At 46.5% G+C, this 18,662-nt stretch overlaps 3 protein-coding genes and 1 non-coding gene across 4 annotated transcripts; 2 read left to right on the forward strand and 2 right to left on the reverse strand.

Moving 5' to 3' along the window:
• The first annotated feature begins 2,675 nt into the window (after positions 1–2,675).
• Positions 2,676–8,489, forward strand: LOC120641774 (protein argonaute 2-like). Its single transcript, XM_039918009.1, has 3 exons — positions 2,676–3,218; positions 5,356–6,505; positions 6,858–8,489. Exons 1-3 carry the CDS (start codon positions 2,780–2,782, stop codon positions 8,269–8,271), a joined length of 3,003 nt encoding a protein of 1,000 aa, XP_039773943.1. The 5' UTR covers positions 2,676–2,779; the 3' UTR covers positions 8,272–8,489.
• A 415-nt stretch (positions 8,490–8,904) lies between these two features.
• Positions 8,905–13,296, reverse strand: LOC120641775 (protein FAR1-RELATED SEQUENCE 5-like). Its single transcript, XM_039918010.1, has 7 exons — positions 12,860–13,296; positions 12,666–12,743; positions 10,232–12,260; positions 10,020–10,135; positions 9,857–9,937; positions 9,720–9,779; positions 8,905–9,523 (listed from the first exon to the last, which is right to left on the reverse strand). The coding sequence occupies exons 1-7, from the start codon at positions 13,235–13,237 to the stop codon at positions 9,413–9,415; spliced, it is 2,853 nt and encodes a 950-aa protein (XP_039773944.1). The 5' UTR covers positions 13,238–13,296; the 3' UTR covers positions 8,905–9,412.
• Positions 13,297–13,520: 224 nt separating this feature from the next.
• Positions 13,521–16,854, reverse strand: LOC120641776 (uncharacterized protein At4g15545-like). Its single transcript, XM_039918011.1, has 10 exons — positions 16,474–16,854; positions 16,317–16,385; positions 15,214–15,267; positions 15,025–15,094; positions 14,849–14,923; positions 14,511–14,756; positions 14,382–14,424; positions 14,225–14,303; positions 13,995–14,132; positions 13,521–13,912 (listed from the first exon to the last, which is right to left on the reverse strand). The coding sequence occupies exons 1-9, from the start codon at positions 16,720–16,722 to the stop codon at positions 14,040–14,042; spliced, it is 978 nt and encodes a 325-aa protein (XP_039773945.1). The 5' UTR covers positions 16,723–16,854; the 3' UTR covers positions 13,521–13,912; positions 13,995–14,039.
• Positions 16,855–18,025: 1,171 nt separating this feature from the next.
• Positions 18,026–18,141, forward strand: LOC120643282. Its single transcript, XR_005662961.1, has one exon. It is a non-coding gene; the product is annotated as a U5 spliceosomal RNA (small nuclear RNA).
• The last annotated feature ends 521 nt before the right edge of the window (positions 18,142–18,662 follow it).

The raw sequence follows: 18,662 nt of genomic DNA on the forward strand, positions 1-18,662 counted from the left end.
CAAGATACTACTATATTAATAAAATATTGGTTTTGTTAGGAAATGTAAAATGTTAGTTGACATTACGTGAGGCGAGGCCCAGCATAGGCAGCGCTGATTTTGGAAACTGGAGGAGTCCGTGCTTACGTGAGCCTAGCCAGCCCAACAGGCTGACACTATCACGGAGAGGGCCCAAATTTGTCGGGACGTACTACATCTGGGGCTGCGCGATTGCGCGAAGCAGCTACAGGCCCAGCACAGGCGCTTGCCGTCCCGTGGAAGCAGCAACTTTATTTTTTTAATGGTACTGGTAGAGACGCACGTGCCCCAAGCTCGTGTTATAAAAACTTAATGATAATTATTTTTGCAATTATATGAAATGTTGTAAATAATAATTTTTATGCACAGTAAAATGTGCATGCAGAGATAACATTTTTTTTAGAAAATAGTCATAAGATTTTTATATCCAAGAACTAATAATTTAGCATTACTTGGAAGCACCAAATTAGGACTAAAATACAATGCACTATTCTAACCTTTAATTTTAGGTGGGTCCTTCTAAAACAAAAGATGCATGCGCACTGACATGTGATTTCAAACATTCTAGTAAACAAGAATCCTATGAACATCATAAGATTCATGCATACGTAACTAACATTACTAATGTCTTATAACAATATGTATAATACATGAACAATTCGGCGAGGGGGCTGGCGGGTGCAAGCTCCTCACCGTGGCGGGGACCGGGTCGAGCAGCGACAGCGAGGACGGGTGCGGCGGCGGGCCGCGCAACGCACCGCCTGCACCGACAGCGAGCTCCTCTCCTTCAAACATATACCGCCTACACCGTGGCAGAGGCTACGGCGGGCCGCGCAACGCCAACCTCCGCTGCCGCCGCCGGCACCTCATGGCGCGAGGCGAGCGCCCGCCTCCCGACGAGGAGGAGGATCCGTCGGTGGCGGGGGAGCAGGAGGAGGGGAGGAGGCCGTGGCGGCGGCGCGCGTGAGGAGCGGGAGGAGGGGAGGAGGCTGTGGCGCGCGGGGAGCGGGAGGAGGGGAAGAGGGCCAGCAACGCGTACGCGGGCGGGTAGGTGCCGAAAAGGTGAGAAAAAAATTCAATTTTAACAGGAGCGCTCTAACTCGCAGTTTTTTTATGGATTTACATATTTTTCCACCTTCCTCCGCCCTGACACGCGGGTCTAGCGTGAGAGGTACGGTGGATCCAATATAGATGAAATAAATTTTTAATTATTTTCGATCCTTATAGTATAGAATAAAGCAGTACTAAGGGCGCGTTTAGTTCAAAAAAAATTCACCTCGAAATTTGTACCTTTTCCTTTGGATATGTGTATGGAGTACTAAATGTAGTTAAATAACAAAACTAACTGCACAGTTTGGATGTACACGGCGAGATGAATTTTTTGAGCCTAATTAGTGCATGATTAGCCATAAGTGCTACAATAACTCACTTGTACTAATGATGCGGTCAAATGTCTCAAAAAATTCGTCTCGCGGTTTCCAGGTGAAATCTGAAATTAGTTTTTTAATTAGTGTCCGAAAAATTTTCCCGACATCTGGTCAAATTGTTAATTTGACAAAAAAAATGGTTTGGTAACTAAACGCGCCCTAACTATCTATTTAGAACACGGCGGCTCCGACCGAAAGAGGCAAAGAGACAGCGCAGACTCGCGCGGCCCCACCGCGGTCCGCTCCGCGCCTTGCCCCCTGCCTTCGCTCCTAAGGATCAGGGGCAGAACCGGGCAAGGCGACCGACGATCCAGATTCGTTGCTTCGCCTGCCTCTGCACGCGATCCTTCTCATCACAGTCATGCACTCATGCCCCAGATTCGTTGCTTCGCCTGCCTCTGCACGCGATCCTTCTCATCACAGAATGGGGCCAACTTTAACTCTCTTCTTCTACCTATAATGGCACACTATTTTTTTTTGTCTAGAAACAATAGGTGGAACTGGTACGTGACTTTTCTCTCTCTCTCTCTCGGAAATGGTACATAATTTGTTTCATCGTATCTACCTAGCCAAGCCACATGTTAAATATACTTCTTTGCTCTCAAGTGAACAACTCAGGTACCTAACTGCAAAAGTGTAACTATTGAGTAGGGGTGGAATCGAGCCGAGTCTCGATTTTTTTCGAGCTTTCTTCGAAATCAATATATTCATATTTATTATAGTCTCCCGCGTTGTTTGATATGCAACTTCAAATCGAGCATAACGAGCCGAGCCGAGCCGAGCCTGCCAAAATTGACTTTTGTTCCAAATCGACTAATCTTTATTTTAAAAAAAGAACGAACGTAATCGGAGCAATTTTAAAACGAGCCACCAAACCAGCTTAACGAGCTTTTTTTTTTTCCAGCCCTACTATTGAGCACCGAGCCAGTCAGCCAGCCAGCCATGATGCAACCCACGATTCACGTTCCCACGAGCCCCGCCGCGCCCGCGCGGCAATTTCGATGCACATTCCATCCACCAAATATATTCTTTTACCCATATCCGGACGGGCTAGACTTGGGATTGACTCGCGGTGTCCAAATTCCAGTTCTGCCCCTCGAGTTTGTAGGAAACCATCCTCGCACTGCACTACCAGTGGGCCATGCCCGAGGGGGGCAAAACCGCCACGCCCCCCTGATCTCCCTGTCCCCGACACGCACACGGTATAACTATCCCCGCAAACCTCGGCCTCCTCCCCACCCCCTGCGCTTTATTAGCGAAGCACCGGAAGCGGTTTTGCTCCGGAAACAAAATCTGAAACCCTCGCGCGTTCGATCCATCGATCGGCAGCCGCGATGGATTACGAGCGCGGAGGTGGTGGCGGCGGCGGCCGCGGCCGCGGGAGGGGTCGTGGCGGCGGAGGCCGCGGCGGTGGTGGATTCGGGCGGCACGGGGACGGTCGCGGCGGCGGTGGAGGAGGGGGATACGGGCATGACGAAGGAGGAGGCTACGGCGGGGGCCGCGGAGGTGGCGGCTACCACGGCCCTCGCGGAGGCGGAGGGGGCGGATATGGCGCGGGCGCGGGCGGCCGCGGAGGGCGCGGCCCCGCCGGTGGCAGCGGCCTGGCGTATGGGCGCGGCGGGAGCGCGTGGGAGCCTGGGCCAGGTTCGGGGAGAGGCCGTTTAGGCGGCGGCGCGGGGTACGTCCCCGTCGCCAGGGCACCTGCGCAGGCGCCTGCCGTGAGGGGGATCGCGCCCAAGGACAAGGAGGCGCCGAGTTCGTCGGGATCCGTTGGTAAGTGCCTCTCCGGATTTACTCGCGCGAACCGTGCTGCTTGTTGCAGTGCTTTGTTCTAGTGTTCCGTGATGGTTGACTAGGATACTCTTTTCTTTCGATGCCATATATGCGCGTTTCTCCACGGCGGTCGATGGTAGAGTAGGCACCGTTAACATGTGGACTCGCGGTCTCGCAATTGCAATATTCGCCGTCTGCCTGCTGGTGCTCACGATCTAGATTAGAGTACAATCCATGGTTTCCTGTTTCTGAATCGAGGTTTAGCGTTGTAAATGAGTTGAGTGCTCCAGGTTTATGAATCGAGTTTTAGATTCAAATGTGGAGGATCTCTCTGCATGACGATATCTGCTCACCGGTTTTTGATGTATTAGGGTTGGTCAGCTTTATGCTGTTACTGCCTGTGTCCATATGACTCGTTGTTTTTGCTCGAAGAGGTCCCGGCAGTACTACTTTATGTCTTTTGTGACTAGTGATACTTGAAGCTTTAGTTTCCCTTCGATTAACGAGTAACCTACTGCTTTTCCCTTTTGTTTTTTGCTTGCTTGTTTAGTATGCAGTCTTCTTTTGCCGTAGCTCAGCGTCCTTTCTAGGTTGCCCCCCCCCGTTCTTGTTAATGCAGTGCCTAATTTTTTTCAAAAATAAAAAGAAAAACTGTTTCATGTGACAAACCATGATGATGAAGTGGTGGCCAAGGTCTGCACGCTGAAAAAAAAGGAGAAGAATGTTTTTCCTATTCGAAAGTTTCCCACTGCTGACGAGAGTAGGGCAGGGGTTAATAGGAAGTTAGAGCTGTGGAGACGCACGTTAGATTCGAAAGAGTTCAGACTTAGTAGGACCAAGACCGAGTACATGATGTGCGATTTCAGCGCGACTAGGCATGAGAGGGGAGACGTTAGTCTAGATGGGCAAGTGGTGGTCCAGAAGGATACTTTTCGGTATTTAGGATCGGTGCTACAAAAGTATGGCGACATTGATGAAGATGTTAGCCATAGAATTTCAGCTAGCTGGTTGAAATGGCGGCAAGCTTCTGGCATCCTTTGTGACAAGATGGTGCCACAAAAGCTAAAAGGCAAATTCTATAGGACAACAATTCGTCCGGCGATGTTATACGGTGCTGAATGTTGGCCTACAAAAAGGCGACATGTCCAGCAACTGAGTGTAGCAGAGATGCGGATGTTGCGGTGGTTTTGCGGGCACAAAAGGAGGGATAGAGTCCGGAACGAAGTTATTCGGGATAGGGTCGGGGTGGCACCAATTGAGGAGAAACTTATCCAGCATCGGCTGAGATGGTTTGAACATGTCCAACGAAGACCTCCTGAGGCGTCGGTGCGTAATGGGGTTCTTGAGCGGGTCGATAATGTAAAGAGGGGTAGAGGTAGACCTAAACTGACGTGGGATGAGTCGGTTAAGAGAGACCTTAAGGATTGGAATATCTCTAAAGAGATAGCTTTGGATAGGAGCGCTTGGAGACTAGCTATCAATGTGCCTGAACTTTGAACTTATTTCTTTCGGGTTTCATCTCTAGCCTACCCCAACTTGCTTGGAAAAAAAAGTTATGTTGTTGTTGTTGTTGTTGAAAGTTTCCCACTGCTGCCATTTTGAGATCAGAATTGAAAAAATAAGGATACACATACATCAAAAAAGAACAAGAAGAAAACCATTTGGAGATGAGACCTTTTTTCCTTGCCAGATTCATCTTTCGAAGGTTCAGGTTGATAATTACCTGTATCATTTTATAAGTGAATCTAGAAAGCATCCGGAACTGGTAAAAGAAAATCACGGTCCATTTGTCTGACAATGAGAAAAAAACATTTTTTTCCTGCTTTCTTGTGGTATTGTACAAGTAGGCTTGGCAGATGTCAATAGAAATTGATTCATAAGCTTGGAGAATTATAATTAACTTTTGGACTTATTATGGAGCAATAGACTGATGGAAGAGAAATTTGTTTGTAATTCAGTAAAATGTATGTTGCATATTTACTCCCACCATTTTAAGTTGGGACATTGTTGGGCTAAAACAGTTTATTAAGGAGTACTAGCTTGGTTAGTCTTTGCTTATTTAACTTCATATACTTAGTTTTTTAATGTAAAATTGACCTTGGCTGTTCCTAATTGTTGTGCCTTCTTTTTCTTGCAGAACGCATTGGCCCCGGTCAATTGGCTAGAGTACAACCTTCGGTATCATCACTTGTTGCTATGTCTTCTGGTACACGAGCGCCAATGCAAAGACCTGACCGTGGAGGCTCATCATTTCAAGCAAAGGTCAAACTTTTGGTGAACCACTTCATTGTCAACTACCGACAGGCATCTACCATTTTTCACTATGACATAGACATCAAGCTTGATCAAGCTTCCCCCAAGGCTTCAGGCAAGGAACTCTCCAAGGCCGAGTTTCTTTCTGTCAAGGATGAGCTCTTCAAGGACACTGACTTTCGGCGTCTTTCGTCGTGTGTTGCTTATGATGGCGGAAGAAATCTATTCACTTCTGCTGAACTGCCGGAAGGTTTATTCCGTGTGATAGTTCGGTCCAAGACTTACATTGTATCAGTAGATTTAAAGAAGCAGATACCATTAAGTCAGCTCTCAGAGTTACCTGTGCCTAGAGAGGTCTTGCAGGGTCTTGATGTCATTGTGCGCGAGGCCTCTAGATGGCGCAAGATTATCGTTGGTAAAGGATTTTACTCACCAGATAACAGTCTAGACATTGGGCAGGGTGCTGTGGCTCTGAAAGGAGCCCAACAGACGCTTAAACATACTCAGCAAGGGCTGATCCTATGCGTTGACTACTCAGTGATGCCATTTTATAAAGCTGGGCCAGTGATGGATCTTGTTGAGAAGATAGTGGGGCGCCTTGATTACAGGACAACTCTGAACAAGAGGCAAGTGGAAAATTTGGAGTATGAGCTTAAAGGCCGGCGTGTGACTGTGATTCACCGCAGGACTAATCAGAAGTACACTGTGCAAGGTTTGACACCCTTGCCTACCAGCCAGTTGACCTTTGTGGATGCTGAAACTGGACAAACAAAGAGACTTGTCGACTATTATGCTCAGAAACATGGCAAGGTGATTGAGTATCAGATGCTTCCATGCCTGGATTTGAGCAAGAGCAAGGACAAACCAAATCATGTGCCAATTGAGCTTTGCACTCTTCTTGAAGGGCAGAGGTTTCCAAAGGCAAACCTGGATAAGAATTCTGATAGAACACTAAAATCGGAGGCCCTAATTCCTGCATTTAAGCGGAAGAAGGAGATTCTGGACTTGGTGAATTCTAGAGATGGACCTTGCAGGTACTGCTTTTCTATCTGTTCTTCCCTTTCTTGAATACTCTGTCTGTTCCTTTGTCAACCTAAAAACTTGAGGTACTGCTATGCTTAACTGTCAGTGAAGATTAGATGCAATGCAATTGAATTTGTTAATAACTTTTGGGTTATTCATTCTTCTGCGTAAATAATGTCCATTCATCGGACTCATCTGTACCTGTAACCATAAGTTCTATGTCTAATTTCTTTGCTGCCATTTTTTCTCTGAACATATCCTTGACCTACCTCTAATTTCTAGGACAGCAAACAAAGTGATGACCTTTTCTTTTCAATGGAATATGTGATGTTTATATGTTACTAACTGTCATTTCATTTACAGTGGTGAGATAGCACATCAATTTGGGATTTCCTTGGATGTACAAATGACTGAAGTCACGGGTAGGATCCTTCCGCCACCCAACCTAAAACTTGGCGCATCCAATGGCCAGACCTGCAAATTCAGTATCGATCAGGATAACTGCCAGTGGAACCTTATGAAGAAGAAACTAGTAGAGGGCCGGGATCTTCAGTGCTGGGGCATTGTTGACTTCAGTGCACATCCGTCTCACCCCAGGCAGGAACCCCTCAATGGAAGGATGTTTGTTGAAAAGATAGTGAGGAAGTGCTGTGACCTTGGTATCCGGATGAACACTAATCCATGCTTCGTGCACATATCAGAAATGGCAGTGCTCTCTGATCCACATCGACTGCACGAGGAGCTAAATAAAGCTAAACAAGCTGCAGTGAGCAAGAAGCAGAAGCTGCAGCTCCTGTTCTGCCCAATGTCTGAGCAGCATCCAGGTTACAAGACACTGAAGCTGATATGCGACACGCAGCTGGGGATCCTGACCCAGTGTTTCCTGAGCAACCTCGCGAACAAGCCGCAGGGCCAGGACCAGTACATGACCAACCTTGCTCTCAAGATCAACGGCAAGCTTGGTGGCAGCAACGTCCAGCTGTTCGACTCACTCCCCCGGGTCAGCGGCGCGCCTTTCATGTTCATCGGGGCTGATGTTAACCATCCGTCACCCGGGAATGTGGAGAGCCCGTCAATCGCAGCTGTGGTTGCGTCTATCAACTCTGGCGTCAACAAGTATGCGTCAAGAATCCGCGCCCAGCCACACCGCTGCGAGGTGATCCAACATCTTGGTGAGATCTGCTTGGAGCTCATCGGAGTCTTTGAGAAGCAGAACCGCGTGAAGCCGCAGAGGATCATCTACTTCCGCGACGGCGTGAGCGACGGGCAGTTCGACATGGTCCTGAACGAGGAGCTGGCGGACATGGAGAAGGCGATCAAGGTGAACGGCTACTCGCCGACCATCACCGTGATCGTGGCCAAGAAGCGGCACCACACACGGCTGTTCCCCAAGGACCAGGGCCAGCCGCAGACGAAGAACGGCAACGTGCCACCCGGCACAGTGGTGGACACGGGCGTGGTGGACCCGTCGGCGTACGACTTCTACCTGTGCAGCCACAACGGGCTGCTGGGGACGAGCCGGCCCACGCACTACTACAGCCTGGTGGACGAGCACGGCTTCGGCTCGGATGACCTGCAGAAGCTGATCTACAACCTGTGCTTCGTGTTCGCGCGGTGCACCAAGCCGGTGTCGCTGGCGACGCCCGTCTACTACGCCGACCTTGCGGCCTACCGCGGCAGGCTCTACTATGAGGCGGGTGTGAGGTCGGGAACCTTTGAAGTCGGCAACTTCCCAAGGCTGCACAAGGACCTGGAGGACAACATGTTCTTCATCTGACACCAGCATGTTTTCGCCGTTGTCATGGAGCATGGTCTGTTGTAGATCATGCGTTTGTTGGTCGCGTCTTTTTAGCTCGTCTTTTATTTCCTACTGGCTACTGCAGTGAGTGATGTTCACTTTTTAACTATACTCGTGTTACGTTTTCGTCACCTTTGAAAGTTGAAACAGTGATGATCTGGTGTAAATGTGGTTTGAGTTAACGAAACTTTGCTGAATTACGTTGTTGTACAGACACTGTATGACAGCATATGGGCGAAAAGGAGGCCTAGTCTTTTTGAGTTTTAATAGACCGCTGTATATCACTGCGTCGTCATTTCCTTCTGTAAAAGAGAGAGATTGCAGGTTCCATTGATATGCATCCGGGTCAGGTGAGAGTTCAGAGCTGGACAGGGTCTGGTGCAGGTGGCGGAGTGGAGAAGCGTCAGGCGCCGCACCCAACCGCTACCAGAGCTGGCGAGCAGTGTGCGTGCATTTTTCAGCAGACATGTCCAACTCCAACCTGACATCTGCGCGTGATCATTCTGAAAAACCTGTGTCTGTCATCAATGGTGTATTTATATACCAATGCGTCGAGTTCATACAGTTAGAACGTACACGACAGTTCTATTTTTGTTGCGGCTCATCCATAACTTTACGATGAATCATGAAATTTTAATCATCTATTGCACACCAACAGCAAACAGAGTTCCAGCTGAAGGCGTTTCCAAAAAAAAAAAAAAAGTTCCAGCGGAAGGGTGAAAAGCATCATATACAATTGAAGGTCAACAACCCGGCACGTGTTACATTGTGCCGTCAGCACATAAAAGAAAAGTGCATTCATCTTCCTTGCGAGCAACCTAACCTAGTATTCACAAATAGCCAAATCATATACAGAAGCCTCCTTTTGCGATGCTGAAGGGGGTGAAAAACATCAGACCCTACACTAGGCTACTACATCGAGTTCCACCAAACATCTAGTTCTCAGGCAGTTCATGATAACGAAAACGGAAGTCAGAAAACCGGCCACCGAGTGTTCAGCAGTCATGTGTTCTTAGGTGAACAGCTGCCTCCTGCGTGGAGGAGCATGAGGATGAGCGGCAAAGTGCTCGAGCAGGAGGCTAGTGCTGCCTACCGAATACCGATATTCTAGGCAGTGCAATCAAAGAAAATCCCACACCGGTATTGACGACTGACCGTCGTCGCCATTCTGATGATCGATTTCGGGAGTTGTCTCTACGAATTGCAATGCATGCATATCACCAGGATATCGCTGCAGGAGTACTTTCCGTCAACTAATGAAGGCATTTTGAAAAATTAAAAAATAGCAAATTTTCAACATAATGCGCATATGCACTTTGATTATATGCAAGATAGCTTCACAGCAGAAAAGAAGATCAAATGCTACGGGAAAAAAAATAAATCCAGGATATACTTCTCTACAAGCAACAATAATCTCTAGAACTCACTTGGCTTAGTTGACCATTCCCAGGAAATGGCTGCTGGTGCAAGGTTGAAAACGAGGAAGCCTGCAGGCAAAACGAACCTGAGAATCTTGATGCTTAATTAACATCATAAGAATTTTAAATTAGAAATGAACACAGACCTGACCAAACTGATTCAAATTGTCGTTAAGGTTCTGTGAGATACCAAGACCAAAGTTGTGACCAAGTACATAATGATGTCCCTGCATGATGAAAGCATCAGCTAATGTGCTATTTTTCCAGAGCAACAAGGAGCATATGTCGGCACCCTACTTAAGGACTCACCTGCATTAATTGATCTGGAATGAATGGGTTCGAAGTATTCCTTGGTTCTGTTTGTATACTTCCTGGTGTAATATTCATTGCTCCACTTGTTCCGCCCTTTGTTTCATCAGATTGCCCTACATTAATGATAATAAATAAAATATTTAGAATGCTCAGATATTACATGCAGAACACAAAAGGTATAAATCCACAAGGAATCCATGTATACACACCTGTTCTCGCTTTCTTTCGTTTATTGGTTTCCGGATCATTTCTGTGCCGAGTGACTTCACACTTCTTCTTTCCAGTAGAACCTAGAGCTTCATGGCTACTATTAAGTAGATAGTCATTCTGGGCCATGTGAGTTAATTGGCCTGTAAAGGAATGACCAGATGACTTGTCAGCCAGAGTAGATCGCAAAGTTCCTTCTACTTCTGCAAGAAGTTGATCTGACTGGTTTGCCATCAGTGCAAATGTTTCTATGTTCTCTGCAGCCTTAGCAGCAATCTTATAGAACAAGCGGCAAAGGGCTGCATAACGACCTGCAACGGAAAATTTTGTGTCACCGTCAAAATTAAATCCATCAGCTTCATCCATTGCCACCAACTTCGCATCTTTCCTCCACCTCTTCAGAAAGTACTGTGGGGGAATCTCTTTAACATTCCTCAGCTCGTATACTTTTAATATATGACAGCATAACAGTCCAGCATTTTCAAACTTTTTGCATGTACATGCAACCGTACCATTTGATAAGTCAAAACGCACAAGCTGATCCTTGGTCTTGTTCTTGACAGTAATCATATATTCAGAAAAAGAGCCAAACTCCCCACAACCATAAGCCATACAGTCGATACTTAGTTCACATTCCCTTCTAAATAAGTCAAAATTTATCGGGGTATACAAATTTGCAGCCTGCCATAGGAATGGCAGAGGTATTCTTGGCACCCCTTGATTGGCTTGGTAATCAGCTTGCATCTCTTCTTGTCTCCTCTTCTCAGCTGAACATTGAAAAAACTTCAAAAAAGAGGATAGATCTGCTTCACAGCCCAAGTACTCTTTGAGCCTAGTGCCAACATTTTCAGTGTGTAACATGCTTTGAATATCCCCAGAGAATATTTGTCGATTGTATGGAATGGCCCAATGTTCCCGATCTTCATAAAGCTTAATTAATAATTCTTTCTCTCTAAGGTTGTATTTCTCCATTATCATATTCCATGTGTCAACAAATTCCTGTTCATCCTCGATATCAAATACACAGTGTCTAAAATCATGTGTGAACTCTTCAGAAGTACCAAACATATGTGCTACAGACTTAACAGTACTCTGGTACATTTGCCACACGCAGAAACGGTGCATAGTACCAGGCCAAGTAAGACCCAGCGCTTCCTTCAAAGGCGCAGATCGATCAGTCAAAATTGTCTTTGGGTGTTTCCCACACATGGCACTCTTAAAAGTCTCAAGAAGCCACTTAAAAGACTCAACAGTTTCATCATATAGAAAAGCCGCACCAAATATGACCATTTGCCTATGATGGTTCATACCTAGAAACAAAGCTAAGGGCCTGCTGCAGTCATTTTGCTTGTAGATCATGTCAAAGCAGACAACATCGCAGAAGTAGTGATAGTCCATGATTGACCTTGCATCAGCCCAGAAGACATTAGCCACTTTGTCATTTTCATCCACCTGAATTGCATAGTAGAACGAAGGATTAACACTCTTCATTCTTCGAAAATAATCCATCAGAGCTCTGAGATCCCCTGATTTCATATCTTTGGTGGACTTCGACCGAAGATAATTCTTGTACCCTGGAGGAATGCCGCTGGCTTGGCTTCCAGGTTGAGCCTTGGCCAACATTCTCTGCGATTTCAACATCTCAATATCAAATGGTGCAGCAAGCTGGTGATTGTGATCCTCCACAAATTCTGTGATCCTATACTTACCACTAGGTGTTAACTTTATAGCAATACGTGCAGGGCAACCCATCCTTGTCTCTGGGCGAGATCTCTTGGCATCATTCTTTGAGCGAAGTCCCTCCCTAGAACAGATATAGACCCTTGACCTGTTGGAATTTTTAGAAGTTTTATCCAACCATCCTTTCCGGACACTAAATCCCATATTTCCTGCATAACTAACATAATACTCGCATGCTTTTTCTTCACTCTCAAAGACCATTCCAACTATGGGCACTCCTCCAGCATTTGAGACGACTTCCGGTGGCAATTCTGGCTCTTCTTCTGCCTTTCCTTCAGGATTATCTGCAGTCTGGGGGAAAACAAAAGCTCTTACAGAGCAGAAGCGTGGACAACTAAGTCTATATGAGCTCATCTTTTGTAGTACCGTGCAAATCTCTGTCACAAACTTGTGATCATTTTGACAAAAACAGAGCGAACATATCAATCTTAGCATTGCTACTTTCTACCGCACTGGTTCATTTATGCAATCAATATAACCCACTAGACACTCAAGCAGACGAGCCAAGACATCAACATTTCTGATATTAAAACTGCAGTGCTGATACAAGTTCTGCCTAGTTACCACAGGGCAAAATTCATACAAAAATTAACCTCTGTTTTTCTTTCAGGAACGTTAAATCAGCCTATTTGCAAGTGCAACGCGAAGTGATTTCCAATTTTCCATTCTTGAGGAACCGGATATCCCAGACCGTACCTGGGCATCCTCCTTGCCGAGGAACTTCCCTCCAGCACCCCTCCGTCGTCGCTCCGCCAGAGCCTGCCTCGATGGGACCTGCCACCAGCAGCAGCAGAAGCAACCGCCAAAAAAAACATGTCAGCTTCAGCCTGATTGTGCGCTCCTCAATCCAATCACCCCGCTAAACTAAGCTCTCGTCAAACGAATCGCACCTTGCTCGCCGCGCGGTTGACGGCCTGGCGGCCGCTCCGCTTCTGCATGTAGCGGAGGATGATGTCCCGGCGCTCCTCGTGCGTGTAGCGGGAGACGCGGATTCCCAGCTCGCGAAGCAGCCGAGACGGATGGGAAGAAGGCTGCCCCGCCTCGGACCCGTCCGTTTCGTCTTCGGCGGCGCGCGTTTCCTGGCCGCCGGCCTTAGGCTGGCTCTTGGGAAAGGCACGGCGCTTCTTGGAACTGGAGAGGTCGAGGTAGGTGCGCACGATGTGGGAGATACGGGAGGTCGGGTGCCGACGCTGGGTGGGCTCCAGTGATGGGGTTGGCGCTGGTTCGCCGGCGGCGGCAGGGTCGTCGGAAGTGGATGGGGTGGCCATGGTGGTGGACCAGTGGTGGGGATCGGGAGGACGAAGCCTGGGGCATCGAGTAGAAAGGTAGGGTGCATGACATGTGGGCCCATAGCCTCAGTCCTTTAGAGGAGTTATTATGCGTAGGACCCACATGTCAGTGAGAGTGTCCGTTTACCATCTGGTACCCTTTTGCTCTTCAATGTTTTTCTGTATACGTAGTATATCACAACCCCCGGAGGGAAAAACAATCTGAGGTACATTTTACAAAGTTCACAATCATCCCATGGGTATGGTGAAAAATCCAGTGATCAACAAATGGAATGAATAACCCAACAAAAATTTCCAATCACTCAGTTCATCGAACAAATACAGAAACATAGAGCACATGTTGTGTGATCACCATTCTGCTTACACTTGGCAGTAAAACAACTGCAAAAGAACAGTTTTGTACAACTTTCTACAACGGGAAGGCACCTCAAGAGATTTGCAACCCAATTTACAGCAGGAAGACATGAATGACGGAATGTGAATGCATGCTAAATCAAAGGACCAAAGTTTCAAAGAGGTATGAGTTTTTTTTCTTCTCGGTCACAGCTCCAGGTTATTGAGGATGGGCAGTTCAAATTAAGGCGGTTTATATACAGATATCTGCAATCTGATCTTGAGACCTATGAAAGAGTTTTATTGCAACAAATTGCTTCCCTGCAAACAAATGGTATAAAATAGACATGATTAGCTGACCAGAACATTAGATTCCTCAGTCGTAGACGTAGAATGAACAAACCTGCTTGATTTAGAGAAGAAAAAGAACACATCCTCTGACAGATGTTCATGATTGGTTGCGATTAAGCATATTCTGGAAAGAAATGTATAAATCTTTGTGCTCTACTCCAAAAATCTCTTCTGCTTTTGACAGGGTGTCCTGCAGATATTATCAAGTAAAAATCATTGCGCTGACATTTCCTGGACATTGATGAGTTGCCCAACCATGAAAATAGTGGCAGATTATGCTACCTCTCGTGATTGTTTCTGAGCATTGAACTCCTTGATGTTCGCCAAAAATGCTCCAAATTGCTCATAAGAAAGTCTCGTCCTGGTCAATTGTAGGCACAAGCAGTAAGAGAAAACAAGCTAATAATTGCTGCAAAAGGTTACGAGAATAGAAACAAACCGTGCTTGTCGAAAGAATTCCTTTCCATCTATACGAGGCCGCCCTGGAAACAGGAAATATTGCGACGTCCTCAGCAGGGTCCATATACATAAATGATATTTGCATTGATAGATTGTCACTTTCTCAAACCTGTGAATGAGTGGCGTTGAGGAGGAGATGTTGGTGCTGGATACTGATGACTTGATCTTTGCCATGATGAAAATGCGGATTGGCCCTCAGATCGAGATCTTGTAGGAGAAGATGGACCTGATAAGAACTTGGGAGAGGATGGGCCCGTTGAATATGATCTAGGGGAACCACCAGTGGATGAAATCATAGGTGTTGAACCAGGAGTTACTTTTTGAGGTATGTATGGCGTGATCGAGAACTGGTATCCTGTAAATGCTTCCTATGTAAGTGGTTATGCTGAGAATAGAGTTCATACATTGACATAGTTTAGCTGTTCAGCAGTGGTGAGACTGAATTACCTCCACCATGAGTGGATTCTGTTTTTGTACATCTGCTGGAAGTATCTGAAGAAGAGTAACTGCTTGAAACTTCATCTATAAAGTCATTTAAAACAAAAGAATGTATCAGGCATGCAGTTAAGGCTATGTAATTTAACAAAAGATGCTACAAAAACTGCAAGGATGTTAAATGGCACCTTTCCAAGAGGGGGGGCGGGTAGTCAAATTATCCTCCGCGTCATGTTCCAGACCGGTTTCAGACAATTGCTGTGGAATATGCAAATAAAAATCATTTGCTAAGCCAAAAGTTGCCGCAGAAGTTAAGGCTTAAAAGATGACAACAAATCTTGAATAAGAGAAAGAAACATTTGATCGATACAACTCACCAATAAATTATCTTCACTCAATGATTTCATCAACTGTTTCTTAAATGCCTCCAGCTGCAAAGAAAGAATGACCTCTGGTAACTTGGTAACTAGCAAGGTGCATTTTTCATGTTGAATAGAAAGAGTTTGACAAAATTCATGCCAGTTGGAATACCATGCTAGACTCATACTGCCATACATATGCGATCATTCAAGGTATAGCAAATGAAGAGCAGAGTCACGGAAGAGTAATACTCTACTAAAAAACTTCACATTCAACTATTCCAGTTTCCACAACACTGCGTGAAACTGCAAAACAAGGTAACTAACAGTAAAGCAGTAACCAAACCTTTTCTTGTTTCTAGTTTCCTATTAAATCAGTTTCTACAAATCTGGGCCGATAGTTTGGCATCTCTACCATTTCGTATTCAAAATTCTTTACTCCTGGATGGTTCTCAAAAAAATCAGCAAGCTAATCTACGATGCAACTCAGGGGCAGTAAAATTGCAGCTATATTCCAAGAGGCCTGATTTTCCAACTGCACCAAATCTTCCATATAGACTGAAGTTATAGAAAGACTTTCAATGTCAGAATAACTTTGCAGCCCATGCTAAGCTGAACCATCCGACGGAGTCAAAAATTCCCTAACATGTATTCTTTAGATCACCAAGACCAGACAAAGGCTGTATGAGTAAGTCAAGCATCAAAACTAAAATGGTACAAAAATCAAACATACTCCCCAGTCCCCACTGTGATGAACACTACGCTTAAAGGTCTACAACACACCATAGGGAACAAAATTGGCTCTCTCCACACTACAAACAATGCTAGACATACATGTCATTCAAATCTATAAAAATCCAATGCACACCTGGCCCATCTTACCAAGTGCCCAGAATCATGGTTACTGAAAAGCACAACTCTGACATAAACAAGCAAACAAGACTAGAAAAATAATGCTTCAATCAAAGTCAACAACAATTCTACTAACTGTACACTCAAGACACAACTCTCGTCTAAATTCACAGGCTTCTCGTTACAATCTGTGCTAAAAATTGAATGTACTAAACAGAATTCAGAGAATTCGAAGTGAAGGAGACATAGAAAGTTAGTAAAGGTCGCACCTTTGCCAAGTTCCTAGCCAGCTTCTTGGCCGTAGCGGCGAGCGAGTCCCTCTCCTTCGCCAGTTTCACCTGCACACCAAGGATCCGAGGGCAAGAAGCTAAGTACAGGTCTTAATACAACGGACATCGGAAGAATTACGGCGACGGGGGAGCTCACGTTCTCATCGAGGGCGGCGGCCAGGCGAGCGCGGAGGTCGGCCTCGTTGCGGTCGCGGTCAGCGAGGTCGCGGCGGAGGCGCGCGGCGTCTGCCTCGAGGCGGGAGACGCGGGAGGCGATGGCCATGGAGGTGATCTTGCGCGCCACGTCCAGCTGCTCGTACGGGTCGGTGGGGATCACAGCCAGGATCTCGTCCGGGAGGTGGAAGTCCACGCCCGCCGCCGATGCTGACGCCTCGCGCCTCGCCATCGCCGCCGCCGGGGAAGGGTAGGTTGGCTAGCTCCAGAAGGCCGTGGCGGACTGGCGGTGGTCGCCGGCGTTGGGGAAGAAAGGAATTGGAAATTAAAGTTTGAGTTTTTTTTTTTTTTGACAAGAATGTGTGGTTTGTGATGGGGATGGATTGCCTGGCTGTACACTGTTGGGAGTTCCAAGCCATTTCTCCCTCAATTTTCTTTTTTTGCTCCTTTTGAATTTTCTTTTTTTGAAAGGATTTTGAATTTTCTTTTTGGTCGTGTACACCGTATTAGCAGTTTTTTTTTTTGCTGTTAGAGCCATTCTACTCACGATAAACAATGTTTAGCATCTTTCCCCCAAAAAAGATAGACAAATGGTTGTAGCAATAATGCTACCAATATAAGAAAGAAATACTGGTAAAGCAGTAGCATATACTGGTTATACATGTACAGTTGTATTTGTAAAATGCTTACAGCTCGGGCAAATTCTCCTTTTGCTTTGCAAGCAATAGTCGCATGTTTTCAGTTTAAAAAATTATACATGTGATTTTTTCCCAATTGACGAAGGCTCGACAAGCTCAAGTGACGCGGTTTAATGACTAAGCAAAATTTTGTTTTCCAGACTAATTTTTTGTTTCCCAGACTAACCAACCTAGCACAAAAGGTAGACAGGTGGAGCGCAAAAGGTCAGTACTCATGTGAAAAGGGCTGTATCCTAGTTTTTTAAGAGCCTCGGTAGCATCTGAGATTCTGGGTTCGACTCTCCATGAGAGCGAATATTTTGAGATTTAACGGCACTGTACATTCAGTGGGAGGCGATATTCTCGTCGACAGTGAGGCGTCTATGGTGACTTCGTCAATCTCAAGAATTTGCCGATTTAGTCTTCGAAGATGCTCATAGAGACTCATAAGGGTAAGAATGTCTAAGTTGTACTGTGTAATTTTTTTTTAAAAAAAAGTCAGTACTACTCAGTACTCCCTATTTTTTACCCGCAAAAAAAAAGTACTCCCTATTTTCTTCTACATCCAAAGGTCTAAAAAAAAAGACGTGCGAATAATAATAGCCACAAGGCCGAAACTCTAGTTTTTTTTTTACGGGGACAAGGCCGAAACTCTAGTGCTACGATCATCCTCTGCTGGCCTGGCCCAACAGGCCAATCTGGTTGCGCGGGCGCGGGCAACGGGCACGGTGGAGCGCGTGAGATGTCGCGCTCGGGGCGATAGCCGATAGGGATTAGTACCACCTCGCTGGTCGAGTTGCGTTGCACGCCGATGGAAAAGCATATAAGGGAGGCCAAGGCGGCGTTGAGAAGGCACGCAGCTGCGCGGTGCGCACAGAGCAAACTATTCTTTCTGCATTTTACTAAAAAATACCGCGTGCGCGCCGCAAATAGCGGGGGTGTTTATTCATCGTTTTTGGGGGTGTTTATTCATTGTTTTGATTTGCCGTTGATGTATCACAGAAGTACCCGGCACCTTCTCCTGGCTCCGGCGCACTACTGGTGCCTCCGCTGTCGACATTAGTCAGCTCGGACCCGTGCTCCCGTGCTTGGCCCTCCGCCGCTGTCGACATTAGTCAGCTCGGACCCGTGCTGTCGACATTAGTCAGCTCGGACCCGTGTTCCCCCGTCCGGTGCTTGGTCCATCGTATGTCTCCCCGCCTCTCTTCTAAGGCCGCCAGAGGCCATAGGACTCGGCAACCCGGAACCCGTAGGGCCCGAACCCCGGCCGGAGCTTGCCGGGGAAGATGAACAGGCCGGAGCTTGCCGGGGAAGATGAACAGGGCGTGTTGCGGCGCTTCTGCGACAGTTTCGCTGCCACCCGCGTGCGCGATGAATAGCTTTCCCCCAAATAGCAGCATACCCCAATTTTTTGAGAGGATTCTCCTTTAAGGAGGAGAGCCCCTACAAATCAGGGATTAAATATTGATATTTTGATTCATATAAAAACGTTTCT

Source organism: Panicum virgatum, chromosome 7K (assembly GCF_016808335.1).
Source record: "Panicum virgatum strain AP13 chromosome 7K, P.virgatum_v5, whole genome shotgun sequence".
NCBI lineage: Eukaryota > Viridiplantae > Streptophyta > Magnoliopsida > Poales > Poaceae > Panicum > Panicum virgatum.

Excerpts from the sequence above, each read along its gene's own strand:
- LOC120641774 (XM_039918009.1), top strand. The coding sequence starts at position 2,780 with ATGGATTACGAGCGCGGAGGTGGTGGCGGCGGCGGCCGCGGCCGCGGG. Across the intron at positions 3,219-5,355 it reads GAGTTCGTCGGGATCCGTTG|AACGCATTGGCCCCGGTCAA; the intron begins GTAAGTGCCTCT and ends TTTTTCTTGCAG. Across the intron at positions 6,506-6,857 it reads TCTAGAGATGGACCTTGCAG|TGGTGAGATAGCACATCAAT; the intron begins GTACTGCTTTTC and ends TTTCATTTACAG.
- LOC120641776 (XM_039918011.1), bottom strand. The coding sequence starts at position 16,722 with ATGGCGAGGCGCGAGGCGTCAGCATCGGCGGCGGGCGTGGACTTCCAC. Across the intron at positions 14,757-14,848 it reads AGAATCCACTCATGGTGGAG|GATACCAGTTCTCGATCACG; the intron begins GTAATTCAGTCT and ends AAGCATTTACAG. Across the intron at positions 14,133-14,224 it reads CTCAGAAACAATCACGAGAG|GACACCCTGTCAAAAGCAGA; the intron begins GTAGCATAATCT and ends TAATATCTGCAG.
- LOC120641775 (XM_039918010.1), bottom strand. The coding sequence starts at position 13,237 with ATGGCCACCCCATCCACTTCCGACGACCCTGCCGCCGCCGGCGAACCA. Across the intron at positions 12,744-12,859 it reads TCAACCGCGCGGCGAGCAAG|GTCCCATCGAGGCAGGCTCT; the intron begins GTGCGATTCGTT and ends TGCTGGTGGCAG. Across the intron at positions 9,524-9,719 it reads GGAATGGTCAACTAAGCCAA|CGATATCCTGGTGATATGCA; the intron begins GTGAGTTCTAGA and ends GTACTCCTGCAG.